Source organism: Peromyscus eremicus, chromosome X (assembly GCF_949786415.1).
Source record: "Peromyscus eremicus chromosome X, PerEre_H2_v1, whole genome shotgun sequence".
Classification (NCBI taxonomy): domain Eukaryota; kingdom Metazoa; phylum Chordata; class Mammalia; order Rodentia; family Cricetidae; genus Peromyscus; species Peromyscus eremicus.
The window spans coordinates 109,159,743-109,183,855 of record NC_081439.1 but is presented as its reverse complement, the minus strand read 5'-3'; the positions used below and the strand labels follow the sequence as shown (position 1 = coordinate 109,183,855).

The 24,113-nt window shown below is 42.9% G+C and overlaps 1 protein-coding gene across 2 annotated transcripts; it reads right to left on the bottom strand.

The window, feature by feature from the left end:
- Positions 1-668: 668 nt before the first annotated feature.
- On the bottom strand, positions 669-23,735 carry Utp14a (UTP14A small subunit processome component). 2 transcript variants are annotated; one of them, XM_059251239.1, is made up of 15 exons: positions 23,390-23,733; positions 21,736-21,811; positions 20,489-20,559; positions 19,413-19,477; positions 16,650-16,792; positions 16,268-16,423; positions 11,365-11,484; positions 11,172-11,266; positions 10,496-10,619; positions 10,333-10,410; positions 9,083-9,470; positions 5,445-5,842; positions 4,515-4,708; positions 4,300-4,399; positions 669-1,066 (listed from the first exon to the last, which is right to left on the bottom strand). In XM_059251239.1, the coding sequence occupies exons 1-15, from the start codon at positions 23,413-23,415 to the stop codon at positions 797-799; spliced, it is 2,304 nt and encodes a 767-aa protein (XP_059107222.1). In that variant the 5' UTR covers positions 23,416-23,733; the 3' UTR covers positions 669-796. The 2 variants fall into 2 exon arrangements, with proteins under 2 accessions (XP_059107222.1, XP_059107223.1); XM_059251240.1 differs by lacking the exons at positions 669-1,066; positions 4,300-4,399 and having other exon boundaries at positions 4,558-4,708; positions 5,365-5,842; positions 23,390-23,735.
- Between the last annotated feature and the right edge of the window lie 378 nt (positions 23,736-24,113).

Here is a 24,113-nt window from a genome sequence, read left to right as displayed (position 1 = left end):
GGGTGCCTCAGTTGATGTAAACCTCCCCCAGGCAGCTGGTCTAGTCTGAGGCTGGAGAGAGCAGCCTGGCTCTCTCCATCTGAGAGGGACTCCCAGCTATTACTTACTCTGACAGGAAGGGGGCCTAGTGAAATCTGGTCAGTTGCAGGGAGTTCCTAAAGCTACTCTGGGTTGTTACCTTTATGCTTAAAGGAGCCTCCTGCAGGATAGAATGTTTCTTCGAGGAAACAAAATTCCCCACTGAGCTACATCTCCCCAAAATGATACTCTACACAGCAACCTGAATGAGCTGGGAAGCTCACAGATACAGTTACAACTCCTGAGGTTAGACCCCACTTCAGCTTGGTTCCATGACCAACCAAGGGCAGGATCCAGCTGTGGTTTGTACATGCTGCTTCGGGATTCGGAGGTTAAACCACGTAGTACTTTGTCAATCCCTCATTATAAATTGGTATTTATGGTGGATCATGATTGATGGGTGTCATATGTAAAACCAGCGATGTGGATACATTTCCTTCATTTTCATGACCAGCTACAAGTCTTGGTAAAGAAAGGAGATGAAGTTCCCCTTACAAAGTGGTAAGTAGAGAAATACAAAGCCGGGATACCCAAAGTGTCTGACTTAAAGAAAATGATTCAACAGGGAGATAATACAGACGGCAGTCAAGTTATAAAGGTAAAAATTTCTTTATTTCCAAGATATGTCTTAACTACACACAGTGTATTAAGCCAGTTTTGGAGTTCATTTTGCAGCATAGGACAAGCAGCGGAATAGTCAGGACATTCCTCTGACAATTCAATCTATAGAGCTTTTCTTCAGCTGTTTTTTATGTTTGGCGTGTCCTTTTGGATTGCTCTGCATGACAGACAGATCAGACCTTGGGGAAGATTGGTAACCCACATCCTCTGCTTTTATGGGCTTGATAATATGGCCTGCCTTGGTGATGATCTTGGGAGCAGTCAACTTTTGGAAGGCTCTCTGGGTGTTCCACGTGGACCCTATAGGATTCTGGATGGTCCTTTCAAACTGATGATGGTGGGTGAATGGATATGGAAGCATCCGCACCTGGAAGGGAAAGGAAGGATACGGTGTGAGGTACAGTTGTTTAAAGGTAGCCTAGAGAAGGGGCATAATGGCTCATGCTTGTAATCTCAGCATTTGCCAGGGCTGAGACAGAATGATCACAAGTTTAAGGCCAGGCTGGTCTACATAGTTCAGTTTTATGTGACAATCACAAGGGAGGTAAGCTTTGGAGAGGCCAAAGCACCCCAGTGTTCCCATAGAATCTTAGGACTGCCAATCTGTTGGAAGTTATTTGGTACCCATACTCTCAGGCTTAGCCAATGGTTTTAGGACTGAAAACCCAGAAGACCACTCCTGTTTGGCTATAGTAATTCTAAGGCTGCTAACCAGTGGGTGCTTCTAGACAACACTGTCACTTCAAGAAGCCCCAGAGTATTTGTGCATCCTTATGGATTCTGACCCTTTTATTCTCTTCCTGCTCTCTATTCTCTCCTTTCTTCCTTTTTTTTTTTTTTTTTTTTTTGCTTTTTGAGACATGGTCTCACCATGTAGCTCTGGCTGGCCTGAAACTTGCTATATAGACCAGGCTAGCCTGAACTACTCAGAGATCTACCTTCCTTTCCTCTTTACGATTGATGTTTTAAGGAAGCCAAAGATGTTTCTGAATCCAGAATGCCTCCAGGTTCTTGAGCTCAGCTTCATCCTCTTAAGGCATCAGAGGATGCAGAGCTGGTTGGCCCTACTTGATAGCATCAGTTATCTTCCTTGGCATCAACTTGTGTCTAGACAGGGGAAATGATTTCCCCAAGTAAAATAAGCAATGTGAGAGAACAGAACCCTTGGGTTCCTGGTCCTTGCCCTGTGCTCTTCTCCACTCCAGAGTGCTACCCTCAGATCTGTAAACACTTCCCCAACGTCAGTACTGAAAGAAAAAGGCTTCCTTTCCCTTTAGGCTAAGCAATGTCTTGTTTAGGTTGATAATCTTTCTATCTGTGTATGTTACTGAGGGTATGAAAAAATAAGGTCAGACAGGAGTCTTGACACACTTCACTCTCCTGTAGTGGCTAGCTAATTCAGTGGTTCTCAACCTGTGGGTCATGACCCCTTTGTGGGTCAAATGATCCTTTTCACAGGTTTCACTTATTAGATATTTTCATTATAATAATAACATTATCAAATTTATAGTTATGAAGTAGCAATGAATAATTTTATGGTTGGGGGCAGCACAACATGAACTGTATTAGGAAGGTCACAGCATTAGGAAGCGTGAGAACCACTGAGCTAATTAAAAAGAGGCAGAGTTGGTTGTACTTGTCTATCACACACAAAGTCCTGGGTCCAATCCCCAGGATCACATAAGCTAGATGTGGTGGCATATATTTGTAATTCAAGCACTTGAAGGGGGTGGCAGGAAAAACAGATGTTCAAGTTCAAGGCCATGCTCAGGAACATAGTGAGTTCAAGGTCAGACTAAGCTGTATATGAGATCCTGTCTTAAAAAAAAAAAAAGCAAAGCAAAAGTCAAGAAAGATTCCTGGAAAACCATTTCACAGTTTGCTGTGACAATAGTAAATAAACATGGAAAGAGCTCTGGGAAGGAAAAGGCGAGCCTTTCTGAGAAGCATGCTCTTAGCTGTCATCTGTAATTTTGGCCCATTGGAGCATTCTCCTCCTACAATGTGGGCCCCTGCAGATTAAAATTAGGTTATCAGGCTTGGCAACAAATGCTTTTACCTTCTGAACCACCTTACCAGTCCTATCAGAGTATTCCTTCCCTCCCCATTTATATCCAATTGATAGTTACATATTCTCAGCTGGGATTATATTGGCAATAGTTTCTGCAATGATTGGCTTAGAAACTAAGATCAAACAGAATATGACTGAAATGTTATCTCAAGATTTTTTTTTGAGAGGGCCTCACGTATCCCAGGCTAGCCTCCAACTCACTGGGTAGCCAAGGATGACCTTGAACTTTTGATCTTCCTGTCTCCACCTCCAGAGTGCTAAGATTAGAGATTAAAGGTGTGCTTTATGTCCAGCTTTACACAGTGCTAGGCAAGTATTCTAGCAACTGAGCCAATTTCCCAACCCTCATCGGTTTTGTACCCATTACATAGTTCATTTCTCTTTTTAGAAGGACAAGTATAACTCATTTCAATATTGCACTAATGAGGGGCAAACCTCAGGACTGAAGGGAACATGCAGGTTATGCAGTTCAATGACTTTTTTTGGGGTCACGTCCTCACCCCAAGAGAAGCCCAATTCCCCTCTGGATCTTCTGCCCATTTTCTAACTTTTCTACTTTATGTGACTCTACAACAACAACACTCAGTACTGCCTGTGATATTCCAGAGGACAATGACTGTGCTCTAGTTTCCCATAGTGCAAACATCCCTTGCTCATTATAACTATTACTTTTTTTTTTGAGACAGGGTCTCACTATGTAGCTCTGGCTATCCTAAAACTCGCTCTGTAGATCAGAGATATACCTGCCTCTGCTGGGATTAAGGGCAGTGCCACCATACCCAGCTCATCCCTTGCTTATTAGCATATGATTCAACTGAAAATCCCTACGGTTTTGTGGACAGATACTGGTTCATCACCACTTTTCTTGACACATGGCTCAAACCTTCTGGTCTCTGCATGTTACCTTGACTACAAATCCAAGCCTACAGCAGAATGGTTAATTTTTACTTTGGCAAGACTCATTTAGAGTAGAATGATCCGGAGCACCAGTTGAAACTGTGACTTAGGGGCTCTGTTACTGCTTGCAAAGAATCTTTTTTTCCCGGGCGGCGCACGCCTTTAATCCCAGCACTCGGGAGGCAGAGGCAGGCGGATCTCTGTGAGTTCGAGGCCAGCTTGGTCTCCAAAGCGAGTTCCAGGAAAGGCGCAACCCCCCCCCCCAAAAAAAAAGAATCTCTTTTCAGCCTAAACCTGGTCAGTAGTTAGAATAGCACAGCCTGCCTGGCTTTGTTACTCTCACAGCCAGTCAGTAGAAAAGACAAATTTGTTCTGTTGATCATCATCACACATCCCAGCCAGGTATGACATTAAGGGGTGCTGAGATCAGGGATTAATGGTGCAGGTCATGCTCAGCACAGCGGATTTGGAGTTCAAGGCCAACCTGGGGTAAGCTGTCTCAAAAACGCAAAAGTAAACAAACCAAAAAAGGAAAACATCACAATCCCTCTCCCCACTGATACTAAATTAGTTCTCTTAAGCAAGAGGAGCAGGTAGTGGAGATCAGACAACTAGAGTTCTCTGAACCTCACCTGGTGAGCTGCTGCGTGGACATTGCGCTTCTCATTTATAATCACATTGGGCAAATTTTTATCTTTTCTCGGAGGACCTTCAGGGGCTTTAATAAGAAACCTGGAAAGCCAAATAGTAAAAGGAGTATTCAGGATTTAGTCAAAAATGCAGGAACCACACTTCAGGGTGGGCTGGGGAAACTGTGCTCTTCTGACAGGCTACCCCTTCCTCTCACCGGCGTCTTTTCTTGGCGCTGGGCTTCAGGTCCATCCCGCCCCACTCTCCCCAGCCAGGCAAGGTCAGGTCCAGGTCCTTTGGCTTATTGGCCTGGATAGCTTCCCTCTTCTCTTTTAGGAACTCCTTGATGACATCATCCCCGGCAAAAGCTTCCTTTATCATTTGCTTTTGGTCTCTCTCCACTTCATCTTCCTGGGAAGAAACAAGTGCAAAGAACTGAAACTTGTCTTTCGAGTGCTTCATGACAAGACCGAATCCTGGGTTGTGACATCTTAGCGCCCCCTAGGGGGAAGAGTTAAAAGGATGATCGATTCTCAATAGGAACCAATCATGCAATTATGCTCCGATTTCTCTCTCTAGGGTGAATATCCTTAGCTTGTCATCATATGACACAATTTAAAACCTTCAATAAGGAAGTTTTAGGGTGGGAGAAAGGATGGTCTGGGTCAACAGCAGAAGCTCCAAGCGAGGCCAGAATGGGAACTTCCAGCAGTTTATATTCCAGAAAAAAGTGGATAGGGTGTTTTGTCTTGCTAGTTTTAATTACTTAATTTGGGGTTGGGACTGGGGTTGAGGGCAGACCACTGGTGGTTGGAATTGAGACGAGGGAACTGAAGTTTGAGTTCTTGTGCCTGCCTGAGATCTAGTCAGAGCTTTCAGTGACTACCGCCTCCATTGAGGGCTGGTTGACAGTCACCCTAGGGAGCTTTAGTGGCTCAGAATTTAGGCTTCTTGTGTGGCTCAGCTGTGTCCACATATCTGTATCTATTAAACTGACACTTGGACACAGCCTCCCACCATGGTAATCTGGACCTCAACTCCTGAAATGTATTTCCAGCAAAACCAACCTTCGTAGATGGTGCTGTAAGAAGGACCTGTTCTGTTCCAGCTCCAGCCCCCACAAGCCCAAGACCCTGGCTCTGCTCACCAGCTCCTCTACTGTTGTGGGAACCGCCACTGATGTCACAGAAGGAGTTCTTGTAGTCAGGAGGTTCTGTAGACTGATCATCTGCTCCTTCTTCTTCTTCCCCTTCAACTGATTTTGGGGGTTCCTTCTCATCTGCTCCCCTTCTACTGCAGCTCTAGGGAGTTCCTTATTTGGAAGACAGTCCTCTTTACCTAGCTCTTCTAGTTCCTCCAGAGTTTGTAGTCTCTCTGGCCTCTGCAGCAATAGAGGCTCCTCTTCCTCTGGGGAAGGTTCCTCTTCCTGGACCAGGGGAACAGTCTTTGCTGAACTCTCTTTTTGCTTCTTGGATAGATGATTTTCCTTACTGAGTTTCTGAGACAATGCCCTCAATTCAGATAATACCTCCTTGCTGGTAGAATCTGGAGGGAAAAAAATAAAGCTGTCAGAGAAGAAGCGTGGAAGTTTCCCAGTTAATGAGGATTTGTCAAGCAACTACGGAGTGCGGAATACCATGAACTACTCTAATAAGGACAAACGGGGTCCTATTTCCCAGGTGACCGCTAATGACCAGGACTGGGGCTTAACTACCCTGTATAGTCAACTCTACTTGGAAAGATCCTTGGAAGTTCTTTTTATTTATTTTTAAAAGTGTGGTGCTGGAGAACAAACCCAAGGCCTGGTACATACCAGGTAAACACTCACCACCAAGCTCCACTCCTATCCCAAAGCTCCAAATTAAAAGGAAAAAAAAAGGTGAAGGTGACATTCTAACAGGTACCACATCTGAATGAAACAGTATTGTAATTTAGGCTTCATGGCCTAGAAAAAGCTCCTCTGGAGGGTTTTGTATTGACTGACCCAAGAATCCTCATTTTATAATCTTTTGGTTATTTATTTATATATGTATTTTTTGGGACAGGTTTTCATGTAGTTCATATTAGCTTTGAACTTGCTATGTAGCTGAGGATGACCTTGGAACTCCTGATTCTTCTACCCCTACCTCCCAAGTGCTGGGACTATAGGCATGTACAACTATGCGAGCCTCAATTCATACTTTTGAACTAGTTAAACTTACGTTTTCATAAGTACATGTCATATGTTGAACATATCTCCCCCTTTCACTACACATCTCAAGCAGATTATATAACCTGTTGTATGTGACCTAGTCAAGAAAAAATGAAGTAGCTGCTTCTTTGAGTAGAGGTAAGCTTCCATTTTCCAGTTACTGCCCAAATCTCTAGTCTTAGAGCCTTGAGGGAAACAACAGCAACACACTATTCTTCTAAACTGCCCTTTTTGATAACTAAAGTTGTCTTCCTTCCTTGTGGACCTTGCTTTCTAGCTTTGGCTTGAAGCTATTATATCATTTTAGATTTGGCCTTGAGACAGGTATACCAATATTTCTCAAAAGTAAATTTCCAAGCTCATTTTGATAGAGTGTGTGTGTTGGAGGGGGACATCCATGACTTCCTCATATTTTAGGGCATTACTTCTTATAATATGCCTTATAAAGTTTGGAGAAGCTCTAATTGAGTCTTAAAAATCTACCATTATACTACCATACCACAACCAACAGCTTCAAAATATTTAGCTCGCTAGATGACCACCCCTTTTATAATTCATTTATTTTTGCTTTTTTTTTTGAGAAAGGGTCTTGCTATGTAGACCAGGCTGACTTTGAATAGAGATATTCACCTCTGCCTGAGATAAAAAGGTACGCGCCACCATGATTGGCATCCCCATCCCTCCTTTTTTTAAAAAAAAAATTTGGTAAGAGATAGGGTCTCACTGTGTTATCCAGGCTACCCTTGAAATTCTGTGGTCTGTTATCTGACACTAGCTGGGTTTATCTTTCTGCCAGATAAATGATCAGTCCCCCTCCCTCCTTTGAAATAGGAATCTTACAAGGTATCCCAGGTTATCCTCAAATTTGCTATGTTGCCTAGGCTGACCTTTGCTGTGGGATGTTCTGTATGGCAAATGTGTTGCTGATTAGTCAATAAATAAAACACTGATTGGCCATTGGCTAGGCAGGAAGTATAGGTGGGACAAGGAGGAGAATAAAGCTGGGAAGTGGAAGGCTGAGTCAGAGAGACACTGCCAGCCGCCATGATGACAAACAGCATGTGAAGATGCCGGTAAGCCACGAGCCATGTGGCAAGGTATAAATTAATGGAAATGGATTAATTTAAGCTGTAAGAACAGTTAACAAGAAGCCTGCCATGGCCATACAGTTTGTAACCAATATAAGTCTCTGTGTTTACTTGGTCAGGTCTGAGTGGCTGTGGGACTGGCAGGTGATAGAGATTTGTCCTGACTGTGGGCCAGGCAGGAAAACTCTAGCTACAGACCTTGAACTTTTTAGCTCAGTTTCCTAAGTGCTGGGATTGTAGACATGTAGCACACTTGTCTTAGATAACCAGTCCCCCTGTCCCCTGAGACAGGGTTTCTCTGTGTAGCTCTGGCTGTCCTGGAACTCACTCTGTAGACCAGGCTGGCCTCATATTTAGAGATCCTCCTGCCTCTGCCTCCCGAGTGCTAGGATTAAAGGCGTGTGCCAGATAACCAGCCCCCCCCCCACCCAATGGGGGTTTCTCTGTATAGCTTTGGAGCCTGTCTTGGATCTCGCTTTATAGACCAGGCTGGCCTCAAATCACAGAGATCCACCTGACTCTGCCTCCCAAGTGCTGGGATTAAAGGCGTGCACTACCACTGCCCAACAGTGACACACATTTGTAATCCTAGCACTCCAAAGGTAGAGGCAGGAGCATCAGGAGTTCAAGGTATCCTTGACTACATAGTGAGTTTAAAGCCAACATGGGCTGCATGAGATCCTGTTTAAGAAAAAAAAATTCAAGCAGCCTCTAAAGCATGAATATTGTTTATAGAAAAATCTCACCACAAGACCGAGGATAGCCAGATGGTGGTGGCATACGCCTTTGAGCCCAGCATTCAGGAGGCAGAGGCAGGCATATCTTTGTGACTTCAAGGCCAGCCTGGTCTACAAAGTGATTTCCAGGACAGCCAGAGCTGCGACACAGAGAAACCATATGAAAACCAAAACAACAACAAAAACCAAAAACCAAAAACCAAAAACCAAAGGGTGGGTGGGGAGACCAAGGATATCGGGCAGTGGTGCAGCACTTGCCTAGAATATTGCCCTGAATCCCATCCCCAGGACTATAGCACTACAATAAATAAAGAAACTTACATGTAGCCTGCAGAACAATTCATTCTGGGGAAGTGTCACCCAAATACAGACACAGAAACATCTAGCATTATGAAGTGCTAAAAATGCCACTTTCTCACTTTACAAGCAAGACAAAAAAACAAAAACAAAAACAAAAATTGGACTCCAGACATTTAGAGCAGTTTAACAATTTCTCCAAATCTACCTAATGTCTCAAAGTATGTATAGATTTTGACACTTACCATCTTACTAGGTTCAAGTCTGTAGGTACTAGGAATGATAAGCCACACCTTTTCAAGGCTAACTTAGTAATGTCTTTTTGAAGATTACGAATCTAATTTCACTTCAGGGACCTAGTACACACTCTTAAAATAATCACTATGTAGCATGTGTGGGTGGACATTTCTTTTTTCTCTCCGTCCATCCAGAGCAAATAAGAAATTGCCCCTTCCACTTCATCACAGCTCACCTTTTGTTTCTTGGCCACCCACTGGCTCAGCATCCTGGTTGAGCTTAGCTCTTTTCCTAAGGGATCTCCTTTCCTCAAATTCTTTCAACAAAACATCTTCCTCTGCCACTGGCTTTTCATTTCCCTCATTTTCAGAAAACTCATGGGCCACAGGCTCAGGCAGTTCTTCTGAGTCTGCCTGGATCTCATCCTCTTTTACATCACGATTGCAACGCCCGAGCATCCACGGATTGGGTCCATGAGCATTCATCTTTACTTCATTGGCTACATCAGGAACTCGGGCTTCCTCCTCTTCAGCGCCTCCCTCTTCCTCACTCTCTGAAACAACTTGGAGCTTCTGTGTCAGTTCCTTGTTCTTAGCCAATTGTTCCTGCATAGCTTGGCGGGCCTAGAGGAAGGAGTCCCCCAGCATAGGAAATTTGACGTTAGTGACCACAGTAAATAGATTTTCCCTCATTTCTTAAAGTAGCCTCCATTCTTTCATTCTTTCCTTTTCCTTTTGCTGACAGGGTCTTACTAGGTGGCCCAGTCTGACCTTGCAATGGGTGGCCCTGCCTTAGCCTTTCTAGCGCTGGGTTTGTAGGTATGTGTTACAACATTAAGCTCAAGCTACTGCCTGTATTTTTTTTTCTTCATAGTCCTGAGTTGGAACCCCAAGCTTTTAGTATGCTAGGTAAGTGCTCTACCATTGAGCTACAAACCCAGTTTTCCCATTTCACTTGCTATTTTTTACTGGTATCTACTGTTAAAAGAGTACACATACTTTTTTTTAGTAGCCATAGAATAAAATAGAAAGACAAATTATCCTTAAAGAAGCAACAGGTGAAATACAATGATTAAAAAAAATAAAAAGTTCCTCCCGCCGGGCGGTGGTGGCGCACGCCTTTGATCCCAGCACTCGGGAGGCAGAGGCAGGTGGATCTCTGTGAGTTCAAGGCCAGCCTGGTCTCCAAAGCCAGTTCCAGGAAAGGCGCAAAGCTACACAGAGAAACCCTGTCTCGAAAAACCAAAAAAAAAAAAAAAAAAAGTTCCTCCCTCTTTTATTAGATTTGCCTTGATGTTATTTTCCTTCCATCTTTTTCCTGGTCATTTTCCTCTCTGCCTTAAATTTTTTTTTGGTATCTTTTTATATTCCTGTTTTTTCATTCATCCTTGTGGCTTTTCCCCAATTCTATTTCAGCTACCATCCTTGTGTACTGGTTTTCTTTTTTCCTCCAATTCCATCTCCTATTGTCTGGTGTATTTCTTACCTCCAGGTCATACTTTGCCATAATTGCCTTCGACTTGGCCCATTTGCCACTGTTTTGATGCTTAAGACTCATTCGCTCCTGGAAAGGAAGGACAAAATGAGATCTTCAACCCCTTCCAGGGATAGTCATTGGCAAAGGTGTGAACAGCAAAAGGCAATCTCACCATCATTCTGGCTTTCTCAATTTTTTCCAGTTCTTCCAATGCAGCATTTGGATCGACCTTCCTCAGCTGCTCAAAGTCTTTGATGGCTTTCTTGGCCTTTCCTTTCTTCACAATTTTGTGGTATCTACAGGGTAAGAGAGGAGGTGTGGGAGCTGAGATTTAGCTGAAACATTGAACACCACATGCAAAAGTGCCCACAGTATCCAAAGGGGTTCCTTATGCAGGTGCTAGAATGGCTACCACAGTTAATACGGAACCTGAGAAGACGGACAGGACTCTCCGACCATTCAGACTTCTGTGGAGCAGACTCTCCTATTTCTATAGGTCAAAGAAGGAACAGAACACGTTCCAAAGAGGCAAAAAGGCAAAACAAAAGTCCTACTGGATTCAACAGCTGTGGAAATTCAGAGCTCTGCAGAACCACTCCATGATGTTTTGGGAGGAGAGAGAGTAACCAAACAGTCCTCGTGTCAATGTCAAGTATAAACGCTAAAGCCAGAGCAAAGGGCATTGCTGAAGCACGCAGAACTACGTGAGGTTGGTTTAGGAAAAAGTGACTAGTCATTCCTACTTGGGACTTCTTTTACATGACCCTAACTGTCATGGTAAAAGTTTTCTCCAAAGAATTCGAGATTAACCCCACCATTTTCTCCTATGAGATCCACGGCTTCCTTACTTTTTACTTTTGATCTTCTTCATTCTTCGAGCCCTGGCTTCATAGTAGGACTGCAAAGCCCGGGCCCTCTGAAGCTCTGCTCGGCGAATCTTAGCCTACAATGAATGACATGGACAGTAACTCCTGGACCTGAAGTCAAAGGCTGGGAGAACCAGGGCTTGCCTTGGTGTGTGCGATGGTCTCTTACACTTACCTCTTCCAGGCTCATGGCTCGGAGGGAGGCTTTTTCCACAGGAGTCAGTAAAGGGTCTGTCACTGGCTGTTTGTTTTTATGGAGGAGGTTAAAAACTTCCTGTTCCAGAGGGGTTCTTGCCTTAAGGAGGTAACAAAACAGGAAAAACCTTAGGTTCTTATCTAGCTGTTCTGAGGAATAGACAATGCCTTATTTTATTCTGAATTTTAAAAATTTGTTCTTTCTTTTTCCTTCCTTTCTTCCTTAGATAAGACCTTACTATCTAGACGTGGCTAGCCTGGAACTCACTGTAGCCCAGGTTGCCCCAGAAGTCATGGTGTCTTCCTGTTTCAGCTCCCCTACTGTTGTGATTACAAGCAGGTACTATGCCACTCAGCTTGAATTTTTAAAAAATTCTAATTAAGACAACTTTTACAAGGGGACTGAAGTACTCTTTAATATTACTTGGGGGAGGGCCAGGCAGCGGTGGTGCAACCTTTAATCCCGGCACTTGGGAGGCAGAGCCAGGTAGATCTCTGTGAGTTCAAGGCCAGCCTGGTCTACAGAGCTAGACCCAGGACAGGCACCAAAGCTACACAGAGAAACCCTGTCTCGAAAAACCAAATAAAAAAAAATTACTTGGGGGATCAACTTCTCATATCAATTGTGAGAAAACAGAACTCTATTTTCTTAAGAATCTAAGTTTGATACTCTTAAGTCAAATGCTGGGAAGAGAGCAAAACTTTCACAAGTGATGGTGAATGCCTATAATCCCTATACTTGGGAGACAAAGGCAGGGTGATAGCTGCAAGTTCAAGGCCAGGCTGGATGATAGAGCAAGCTTCTGACTCAAAAAGAAAGCAAACAAAAAAATCCCATTATATATAAAATATATTGAAGCAAATACCAATTAATTACCTTATAGTTGGAAATCTCAGGGTCTTATCATAAGCATCCTTTAAAGAATAGTTCTACAGGGAAGGAGAGGTTAGATCTTAAGCATTATTTGCCACTGATGATATTAACTGGAAAACCAATCGAGAAGGGAACTCTAATTTTTAATGTACTTATTTTGGTAGTGCTGAGGATTGAACCCAGGGCCTTGTGTATGTAAGGAAAGTGCCGTATCACTGAGCTATAATTCTCAAGCCCTCTTCTTTGTTTTTATGATATAAGGTCTTGCTGGCCTCAAACTTTAATCTTTCTGCCTTAGCCTTCCAAGTGTTAGTATTACAGATATGTGCTACTATGCCTGGCTCTCATATTTTTATTCATTACCAAGAAGACAAGAACAGTCATTCTTAGGACATTTGCCTAGTAATTTGTTTTATGGCAGGGGGTATGTTTTAATTTCCTGAGCATAAAGAGACATTGCTTTTTTTTTTTTTTAATAAATATGACCTTCATGTAAACATCCACCTTCCCTTTCATATAATCATCCAGCTTCCTTGGCATTCAAATTGAACTCTACTCAGTTTCTAACTTTGGCTCCAACTCCTTAGTTCCCATTTACTTTTGTATGACAGGTGGTATCTATGAAATAATCAACTGTGCACTAGTTATTTCATGTGTCGGTCAAAAATCCCATTTGCTGCTTGACTGCCATTGTGAGGATGACTAAAATAATCAGGCCAATCAGGCCATGGTCCATCCTGACTCAGTACAAAGACAGCCTTAGGCAACAGCCAGTTTCAAACCTCACATATTATGCATGTTTTTCCTCAGTAGCCACATGCATCATGGTCAGTATTAAACTTACAAATATCTGAGCAAACGCATAAATACACATCATCACATGTTACACGGTGCTATTGATTTAGCCATAAACCTATTCTACTGAATGGTAAAGGTGCATGTTCTTCCATTTTTAGTATCTGCAGAAGTGATCAATCACAGGCTACAAAGTGATTTATATTACAATGTTGTAATCGCCCTTCAAATTCAATTCAATTTGCCAACATTTATTGATTTCAGCTACATTTCAGGCACTTGTGAGGGGTGCTAGGACTACACCATTAATTAAGATAGATCCTGTCTTCATAGAGCTTAGAGAAAAGAGATACATATGCTACTAACAATGTAACATGAATGGGTTAAATGTTATTCTATAAAGGTAAGCACACAGAACGGAACCATTAATTCTGATCAGGAGGTGGGTGGGTTAGAGAGGGAAGGAAATAACTCTTAGATGTAGGCTTTGAGGCTTAAGCACAATTCTTTCAAGAGTAGGAAAAATCCAAACAGATGAGCATAAACAAAAACACAGGTACCAGGAAATAAGTGGCATGTAAGAGAACAATGTGTTGTTCAGCACAGCTAAAACACTAGGTGTTTTTAGTTTGTCCTCTAAGTGGAATGCCTTTGATGGATTTTAATTTAGTTTTTACATTGACTGACTGATTGATTGATTGAGTGTAGGTGCTCATGCCATGGTGCATAGATGGAGGTGAGCGGACAACCTTTTTGGGAGTCAGTTAATCCCTTCCACCACGTGGGTCCTGGGGATAGAACTCAAGTTGCCAGGCTGGGCAGTTAGCATCCTTAGCACTGAGCCATTTCACTGGCCCATGATGGATTTTAGGTAGGAAGGTGACAATTAATTTTGTGTTTCAGAATGGAAATCCTGATGGTTGTGGGGACCTTGATAAGGGCAGTGAAAATGAAAATAAGAGAAAAAGGCACCTGGACCCATAACAGAATTTATAAGATTAGCCCACCACATGTACTAGGGAGGGGACAGCTAAGGGGATGGGTAGGGATCAGATGATCCAGGTTTTCAACCCAGGTGACCGAATAGGGAGTTAGGCTGTTAACTGAATAAAGGTGGTGAAGGCTTGGGAATCTAGAAATGTGATGCTCTGGTAGGACAGGTCACATGGAGATGCAGGGGATGCCTGTTTTGTCACACAGGCTGTGAGACTAGAGTTTGGGAGAGACTGTGAGTGACTGCCAACTCACAGAGTTTACAGAGCAAGCATTAAAAGGCCCGAGAAAAGCTGGAGAAAGAAAGAAAGCAGCAAGGCTAACAGAAGCCAAGGACAGGGGAGCATTCAAGAATATGCTATGTCAATGCTGTTGCCAGATAGGTCGAAGACCATGAGGACTTAGCATAAGGCAATTTGGAGGCCCCCTACTAATGAACGTTGAGACAGGCAGCAGGAGAAGAAGGGGAACAGTAGAAACAACAGCAGAGACCAGCTCTTCCAAAGGCATGTTCCTCATTAGATGACAGTGAGATTTGCTTCATTTTTGTAAAAGCTTAAAACACAATTTAACTTTGCCATTGTTTTTTCCTATCCTCAACTTTATTTTTTTTTTAGTTGGAGACAGAATGTTGCTAAATTGTCCTGGATGGCTGAACCTTTCAAGCCTCTACCTCAGTCTCCCAAACAGCTAGGATTACAGGCCTAGGCCATCATGCCCAGCCCTATGTCCCTTGAATTTGCCTTGAACCTGAACTCCTCGAGTCTTACATTCCTAAGTGCAGGAATTGTAGGCATGCACCACTTCATATTTTTGAAGCCTGTAAAATTGTTATTACCTCTTCAATTTTTTTCCTAAAGTCTCCCTTCATCCTGCAGCCACACTTTATACCTGATTTCTGAAGAATCCTAGAAAGAGAATGGTAGTGACTTCAAAAATACTATCAGAGAACAGAGCTTAATCCCTTAATAAGTGACTATTTGTTTAGTTATGGTGGCAAGCAATGTAATTTTAATTAGCTTTCATTAGCTAAACTTCCTGACATAGGACACTATCATTTCTTGTTTTTTAGAAAGCACAGAGAAACATAACACCTTTGTGGTCAGATCTGTCCATCTATCTATCTATCTATCTATCTATCTATCTATCTATCTATCTATCTATCTATCTATCTATCTATGGTGTAGGTACTGTTTTCTTTGACTATTTTTCTTTAAGACAGACCACTCTAGATGAGACTCCATACCAAAGGTATACTAGAAAAGGAGGCTGGCTGCTTTGAAGGAGTTGTTCATATAGTAAAAAGTAGATACTTTAGGGACCAATTTTGCCAAGAGTGTAACTGCCATTCTTCTTAAACACCATCATTTTCTACCAGCATCATTTCATTTACAAGAAGATTGCAAAACCACTAAAATGGGAAGAATACCTAATAATAAAGAGGACTTGGTGCACTACAACCCACCCATGATTATGCACAGTGGCAGGGGTCAGTGTTTGGGAAACAAAGTTTTAAACTATTCCTTACCCCCTTCATGAATTACTTGCTAAAGTTCTCATCATTAAACAGTACTATATTTTTGGGTGGTAGCATCACAACAAAATAGAACTAGGGGATAAGAAAGAAAACACAGGGGTTGGAGAGATGGCTCAGTGGTTAAGAGCCGGGTTCAATTTCCAGCTCCCACATGGCAGTTCACACTTATCCAGTTCCAGGAGATCTGACACCATCACACAGATATACATGCAGGCACAACAACCAAGAACATAAAATAAAAAATAAATCATATAAAAGAAAGAAAACACAGTATGTTCCCTTTATCTTGGCAGATGCACAAACTTTTTTTTTAAAATTGTTTTTGAGACAGGGTCTCTTGTAGCTAGCTCAAGCTGGCCTCAAACTCCTGATTCTTCTGGGATTATAGGTATGTATCACCATATCCCAATCTTCGTCACCAGATGTTTTAACACTAAAACTTATAAGCCATGTTTTGAATCCCATGAGCACAGACAGAATGACTACAGAGCTCCTGCATGGCTTGGCTATTCCCTGACTGACAGTTAAGATAAGCTGTCTCCGCTCTCTTCCTCTGACCACTAAACGACAATGACGTAAGCTGGCATTCAGGCTTAAACTACTCATCCACACTGCTGGAAGGTTCAGACTCTTCATGTTGCACCTTGGCTTTCAAGGTTTTTGTTTCCATTTTGTGGCACCCACCTTCCAGTCATTAAACACATGTTCAATGGGAACAAAGGAAGACGGCTCCTTCTCCAGGGGAAAAACCAGCTGCTCTGCTTCCCGGTTCTTCTGAACAACAGAATCCCATTTGGAGAGGGTTTGCGAAGTTTTACTGAATGCCACTTCTCTGTGGATCTAAACCAGGCAATGCACATAAGAGGAAAGGGCCATGAAATTCCACATCGAACTCAAAGGAATAACAAGAAACCAGGAGGCAATGCTTCTTAGTCACCCCCACCCCAAAATCAGAAGCCTAGAAATGAACTCTTGCTTACTCCTGAAGCCTGCAGCTGCCCCCACTTTACCTCCCCTTCTCAGTTCAAGTCCTTCCCTTCAACGGGCCACTTTCCATGTAACTTACCTGTTCGAGCTCTCCTTTGTTAAGGGGTAGTTCCAGGGTCTTCTTTGATTTGACTCTACTCAGTTGCTTTTTTACAGTAGCCAATGAAGATGCGGATTTAACAGGCCCAAGCAGATCTGAAAGGGCCAATTTTTCTCCAGAGCCTGTGGAAAGGCCAACTTTCTGGTCAGTTTGGGAAGTGAGACCGAACAATGTCAATATCATGTAGGGAGTGGCCTGAATAGATTATGTTGATAGTCTCGAAAATGTACAGGGAAGTACAAATAATTCTTATTTCAATCCTTTATCCATAGCCAATAGTGACACCACTAATCTTGTACATTTCCAAATATGTTAGGCGTAGAAGTAAGGAGAAAAACAATTATTCAAAAAACAAGTTATTTACTCTTTTCCTGTCTCTCCCTGAACCCCCCAAAAAAGGTTTTTGTGTAGTCCTGGCTGTCCCAGTACTCGATCTGTAGACCAGGCTGGCCTCAGACTCACAGAGATCCACCTGCTTCTGCCTCCTGAGTGCTGGGATTAAAGGTGTGTGCCACCACCCAGCTTGTCCTTGTCTTTTTACTTCTACTCATTCATTCATCCCATAGCAGCCAGTCAGTTTTTGAAAATGTGTATCTCAATATGTCATAATCCTGCTGAAAATGATTCAGTGCTGCTGAATTCTACCTGGAATCTCATAGCCCCAAAGGATACATCCCAATAGGATTTGGTCTTCATCTGCCTCTAACAAACATTAGTCTACTACACTCTAGTCATGTAAGTCCTTTTCCCAAGTCTTTGAAATATGCTCTGTGTTTCTTTAACTGTTCCAAAGCTGTTCCTTTGACTGGAATGCTTTCTCCCACCTTCGTATGGTTGGCTTTCTTTCCTTCAACTTTGCCTCTTGAAGGACCTTTCACGACCAACCAATCGGAAGTATTCACTTAAGTCATTATACCATATGGTTTTTGTTTCGTTTTTAACACAGGGTCTCATGTAGACCAGGGTGGCCTTGAACTATGTGGCCAAGCTTGGCCTTCAATTCCTGATCTTCTTACCTTTTTTTCAAGTACTGAGATTAAAGACAGGGACCACTACTGCATCATCCTGTTTTAGTTCTTCCCTTCATTACCAGACTGCAGAGCCCATTCGGTCATGCCTTATTCTTCGCTGTTGACTTAGTATCTAGAATATCACCTGCTATTGATTTAGCTACTTTGCTGGATACACTGCAGACACTCAATAAATACCTGTTGAATCAATTCAATTAGCTTACTGGTAGCACACTGCTAACTGCTCTGAGGTTCCAATGGTGATTCCTAGAAGCACAAAAATCTTTCAAGCTGCCTAAGTTCAGAAAAGGGTGAAAAAATGGTATCTAGACACAGTAACTATGCCACTTAATAGACTTTTTTTTTGGTGGGGGCAAACAGGGTCTCAGAATGTAACTCTTGCTGGCCTGGAACTTGCTATGTAGATCAGGCTGACCTTGAACTCACATAGATATACCTACTTCTGCCTCCTGAGTTCTGAGAATAAAAGGCATATACCAGCACACCTGGTGGAGCATGTATTTTTAACAGGGGTAATTTTACGCTTTCCAAACTCAGGGGTTAACATGGGCTCTTGAGGGGGCGGGGATACATGAAAAAAAAAAACTTAGATACTCCTAAGCTCTGTGCCTTTCCAAGACTCAACATGTGTCCATTCTTTAGTTATTGATTTCCTGGACAGGGAGGCAATGGGGCTAAAAAAAATGTCTGACACCTCACTGTCAGTCATATAAGGATTTTTCACCATGTTTCCTTTCTGCTGAGGAGGCCTGGGATTCTCTACCTTGATCCTCTGCCCTGTGACATGCTGCATTGGGGAGAGAGCCACAGCAAAGATGCTGATGTTCGGAAAGCCAGAAATAAAACAAAAAACAAAACAAAAAACCTCCTAGTAGATTAAAGACTACAACATAAAACCTGAAACTCTAGAGGAGCAGCTCACTGTCACTGTCAGCCTTAAACTGGTCATGGAGGAAAACTTCCTGTTGCAGTGGATGTTGTACCAGAGACTCAATCACCCAAGTGACCGTTGCCATGGCACAACGCTTAAATGCTATCTGTATTACCCACTTCAAGTCTCAGGGAACACTGTGAAAGAGGGAGGGAGGGGACCTGTTCCATGACAGTTGCTTCCAAACTGAAACATTCCCATAGGAGGAGGAAGGCTCCTAAGGAAAACAAATTTTACGTGTCTGGGAAAGCTGAAACTTGCAAAATTATCCAAGTCCACTCCCACTACACAACTTTATAGAAGTAGTTAACAACTGTTGGGGAAGATATCTGAGCAACCAGCTACAGAGATTTCCTTGGTCAATTCCTGACCAGCGTTGCAGTGGGCTGTCGGTAATACACCTGTTTTTGGGTCATTCTAGCTCCTGTAAGCAACCGCTCACCCATATTCCTGTTAGTCACCCCAATATAGACCCCATTGGTTGACCAACAGCAAACAATTCTAATAAGGCCCCAACAAAGCTGAATATCTGTCCTGACTCAAAGCATCATGAGAGAACTAAAATACAAAGGCAGCTGCGAACATTAAAGAGCCATAGAAACATGGCAGCTAAGCTAGTAAAAGACGCATGGAACCACCACTCAAGTCGCGTTATGCAATGGGCATCCCATTGAGCTCCACAGGCAATACTGACCTTAGCATTCTTCACCTGACTACCCTTAATGCACTCTCATAGGTAAATACTTACGGTTTCATGCATAAATAGTTTTTAAAACTTACCTTCAGAACTAACATTAAACTCGGACACTTTCAGACTAGCCTCAGATCTCTCAGGCAATTTCCACCTGAAATTAGGGAGAAAATGATATACTAGAAATGTATACATTTGCATGGTGAACCCAAACACTTATGTTCATTGTTTTTTTCTAAGATTCTGGAATCTAGGGGTTCATATATGCTATGTAGGTGCTCTATCACTGAGCTACATCTTTAAGTACAATGCTTCTTTCTTCAAAGGCAGCTGTGGTTTCATGGTCCACTTTTGTCACAGCAACCAAACTGTTCCTAAACTTAGACTTAGTAGTCTAGTCCACATCTCATCTTTTCATATAGACCCAGCCCTTAAAAAATATAATGTAGTACAATGAAAAAGATTTAAGCACACATGGATTTGAATCCAGGACCTGCCACTTATAAATGGTTGACCATGGAGATAAAATTTTAATTAACTTCTTTAATGGGGTTAATTAACATGTGTTCAATGCTTCAAAAGACTGTAGGTGTGAATTAAATAAAACTTCCAATGTATGAGTTCTAATACAGTAACAACAATAAGGAAAATAGCCAACAACAATCATACAGTTTTTTACTATATGCTATACACAGGTAGGTACCAGGATCATTCAGTAAGTCTTAGGAGACATCTCATAGAAACAGCTAGTTATAGGGCCAGCAAGATGGCTCAAGAAGTGAAGGCCATTGCTGCCAAGCCAAACTGAATTTGATCCGTGAATCTCCCACATGGTGGAAGGAAAGAACCAACTTCCACAGGTTGTCCTCTGACCTCCCCTTGTGCTAAGTGGCATATGTATATCCTCACACAAAGAAAGAAAGAAAGAAAGAAAGAAAGAAAGAAAGAAAGAAAGAAAGAGAGAAAGAGAGAGAAAGAAAGAAAGAAAGGAAGGAAGGAAGAAAGAAAGGAGAAAGAAAGAGAGAAGAGAGAAAGAGAGAAGAGAGAAAGAAAGAAAGAAAGAAAGAAAGAGAGAAGAGAGAGAAAGAAGGAAAGAAAAGGAAAAGCAAGAGGAGGAGGGCAGGCAGACCTAATTATAAGCTGTCCAAACTGACAGGGATGTTACCTATTTTTTCCAGTAAGGGAACCAATTGCTTCCAGAAGTTTTTGATGCTTTCTTTCTCCATCACTGTCCCCCTAGACTCAGAAAAGGAAAATCCATTAGGACAATAAGAGGAGGAAAAAGACAACTTGGAAACAAGTCCACATAAAAAATTTTGGCTATGGTTGGTAGAGAACAGGGGAAATCAGATGAGATGTTATATGACCACTCTGATCCAAGCTGGAATTGGAATTAAGAATTGTTTCAAAATCCAAACTCTATCTTTATAAGGAATGTAGATCCTTAGTAACTTGGATCCTAGTACCTTGGCTAATGTCCTGAGTTTAAGAAAACAGTTTAAGCCGGGAGGTGGTGGCACATGTCTTTAATGCCAGCACTGGTAGATCTCTGTGAGTTTGAGGTCAGCCTGAGTTCTAGGCCAGTCAGAGTGCTTACAGAGAAACCCTGTCCCAAAACTGCCCCGCCCCAAGATCTTTTTTTTTGTCAGCTTAGTGGCTGTACAAGTATCTGATATTTTAATTATTATCTACAGAGAAACTCTGTATTGAAATGCCCCCCAAAGAAAAGAAATCAGCTTAATATGCTGTTTCTGCATAAAGTATTTTTTTTTTTTTTGGAGCTGAGGATCGAACCCAGGGCCTTGCGCTTGCTAGGCAAGCGCTCTACCACCGAGCTAAATCCCCAACCCCATAAAGTACTTTTTTCATACAGAAACACTAACAGTTCAAGTCATAACCACAGTTCTCAAAGTGGCTTTCTATCAGGAGAAAGTACTCCATCCGCCTTTGTGAGACAGGGTCTCACTATGTACCCTTTGGCTAGCCTGGAACTCATTATGTAGACCAGGCTGGCCATTTGAAATCATAGAGATCCACCTGAGTCTGCCTCCTGAGTGCTGGATTAAAGGTGTGCGCAACTGAGCTTCACAATAAAATCCCTTCAAAACAAAGACAAACCCTCAGTTCGCGAGCCTAGGCTGGCCTCAAACTTAAGATCCTCCTGCCTCAGCCTCCGACTTCCAGGATGACTACCACCATCTCTGGTCTTTCCTTATCATTAAAATTGGTACTGTTTTTACACAAGAGGAAAAACAATTTAAGTAGTTTTGTCAGGGAATTAGGTTTAAAATTCAGATAGCATATGCTGGAGTTTTAGTTACCTCCCCTCCACATATATACCTCTCCAGTCCTTTCCATCCCCAGGATTGTGGTGTTCACCCTAATTGAGTCAGTTCAACACTTGTCACCCACCTCATCTTCACTGGCACTCAAGGAGTAGTTGGTTGGCAAATCCATTAGTTCTTCCTGCTGGCTCAAAGCCAGAAGGCTGTTTTAAAAAGGCAACATAGAAATATTAGCGCGTAAAATAATCCTATTAAAATAATGTCCAGCTGGGCGGTGGCGGCGCACGCTTTTAATCCCAGCACTTGGGAGGCAGAGCCAGGCGGATCTCTGTGAGTTCGAGGCCAGCCTGGTCTCCAAAGCGAGTTCCAGGAAAGGCGCAAAGCTACACAGAGAAACCCTGTCTCGAAAAACCAAAAAAAAAAAAAAAAAAAAAAAAAGTTCCGCCAGGCGGCGGTGGCGCACGCCTTTAATCCCGGCACTAGGGAGGCAGAGCCAGGCGGATCTCTGTGAGCTCCAGCCTGGTCTACAGAGCGAGAATCAGGACAGAGAAACCCTGTCTCAAAAAAACCAAAAACAAACAAACGAACGAACGAACGAACAAACAAAAATCCAAACCAGCGGTTCTCAGCATGTGGGTTGCGACCCGCCGCAAGTTGTCCGACGGAACATGCGAACCGCTGCAAGTTGTCGGACGGAACCATTGGAAAACACCGATAATTACATTACGGTTCATGACCAGTAGTAGCAAAACTACAGTTCTGAAGTAGCAATGAAAATATTTTTATGGTTGGGGCTCAGCACAACATGAGGAACTGTATTAAAGGGTCGCAGTCGTAGGACGGTTGAGAACCACTGCTCTAAACCAATTAATTCATTCAGTTTTTCCAGTTCTGAGTAACCTTATCTGAGAAGAGGTGCAAAAGCGCAACAGTAAGAGCACCTTCGGTAATTTGTCAAGGTCTTACATTGAGACCGAAGTCAGGCAGCACCTCCAAGGTAACAGTAACTGATGACATCATTCAAATCCACAAGAAAAAGACTTAACACTCATTAGTGACTGGCACGTAACAGTAACTGATGACATCATTCAAATCCGCAAGAAAAAGACTTAACATTCGTTAGTGATTGGCACTGCATTTCTCAATGATGCTACTGCTGGCGTTTCTATGCATCTTCTACCAGGCAAGTGCCTTGATAAGTGCAGCGTATTCAAAATGTAATCTTGATCATTTGTTCCCAGAACCGGTGAGATACGGGAATGAGCGAAACCAGCTGAGTTCGGGTGTTTAACTAAGGAGATTGGTATTTAGAAAGAGCCTACTATTACTTAACAGTGTACCTCGGTATTTATTAGGCAAACATTACCAAATTGGACTACATTGAGATTTTCTGACGCTGAGGGGAAACACATGAAATATCACAGGGGAGGACATATTGTGGATGACTCTCAAACAACTTGGCACTGCCTGCGCAGGTCCCGCGTGGCAGAGGCAGAAAATGGGCACGTGACAAATAAAGGGAAATCAACAATATTAACTTTGTCAAGAGACAGATGGACGACCATCAGACCTAACAGCAACGCACTTAAAGAGCCGACAAACAGAAGAGCAAAATCAGCTTAAATTAACGGGCTTTAAAGGATGAATCGCAGTTACATTAACTACTGGCAGGGTCTTGGGAGGCGAATAACTAACTACTGATTGTTAGAAGGTGACTTCTACTTCCCTAAACCCAGGAAACTCTGCCCTTAGAGACCCGGGATCTCCCTTTTACTCCTTACCCTTTCGCAGCTTTGGTCGCTTTCATCACTGTAGGCTGTCTCTCACATGGATCAAGAGCGGAAGCCCGAAAGAGAGCAAGTTACTCGCATGCGGTAAAGCAATTTTAGCTTCCTCCAATCGCGCACGACGATACGCGTCATTTCCGCCCAGGGAGAGGTTGGTGAAGATTGAAATACATTTAGGATTGGCGGGCATAAAACCCGGCTGGCTGGCCGTAGGCGGCACTGACGGTGGGCGGGCCTTTGCATTCTCCGTTCTCGTCGAAGGTCTCCAGCTTAGCTGTGGCGAGTCTCATGCGCTTGGTTTTTTAGTTTTCCAAGATGAGTGAAGTGAGGGCGAGGATGTCCTAGCCCCACTGAAAGCTAAAAAAAAAACCCCACAAAGCCTCCAGGGCCAACCCCCGTTGGACGATATCACACAAACTCATCACTGGCCAGCACCAGGCTGTGTTGAACTCCCGAATAACCCCGCCCCGCCCCGCCCCGCCCCGCCCCGCCCCGCCCGCATTGAGCCAGAAGGATCTAGGGGACATGAATATAGCAAGTTTCCTCCCATCTTAAGGGAATCATTTTTGATTCTGTGTACCTGTGATTACAGTCCACTGTTCCTTTTTTCTATGCAACAAAATGTCATTCAAGAATGAGTTATTGAATTGTTCCTAGCACTGGAGTTATTGAATTATTCCTAGCACTGGAGTTACTGAATTATTCCTAGCACTGGGAA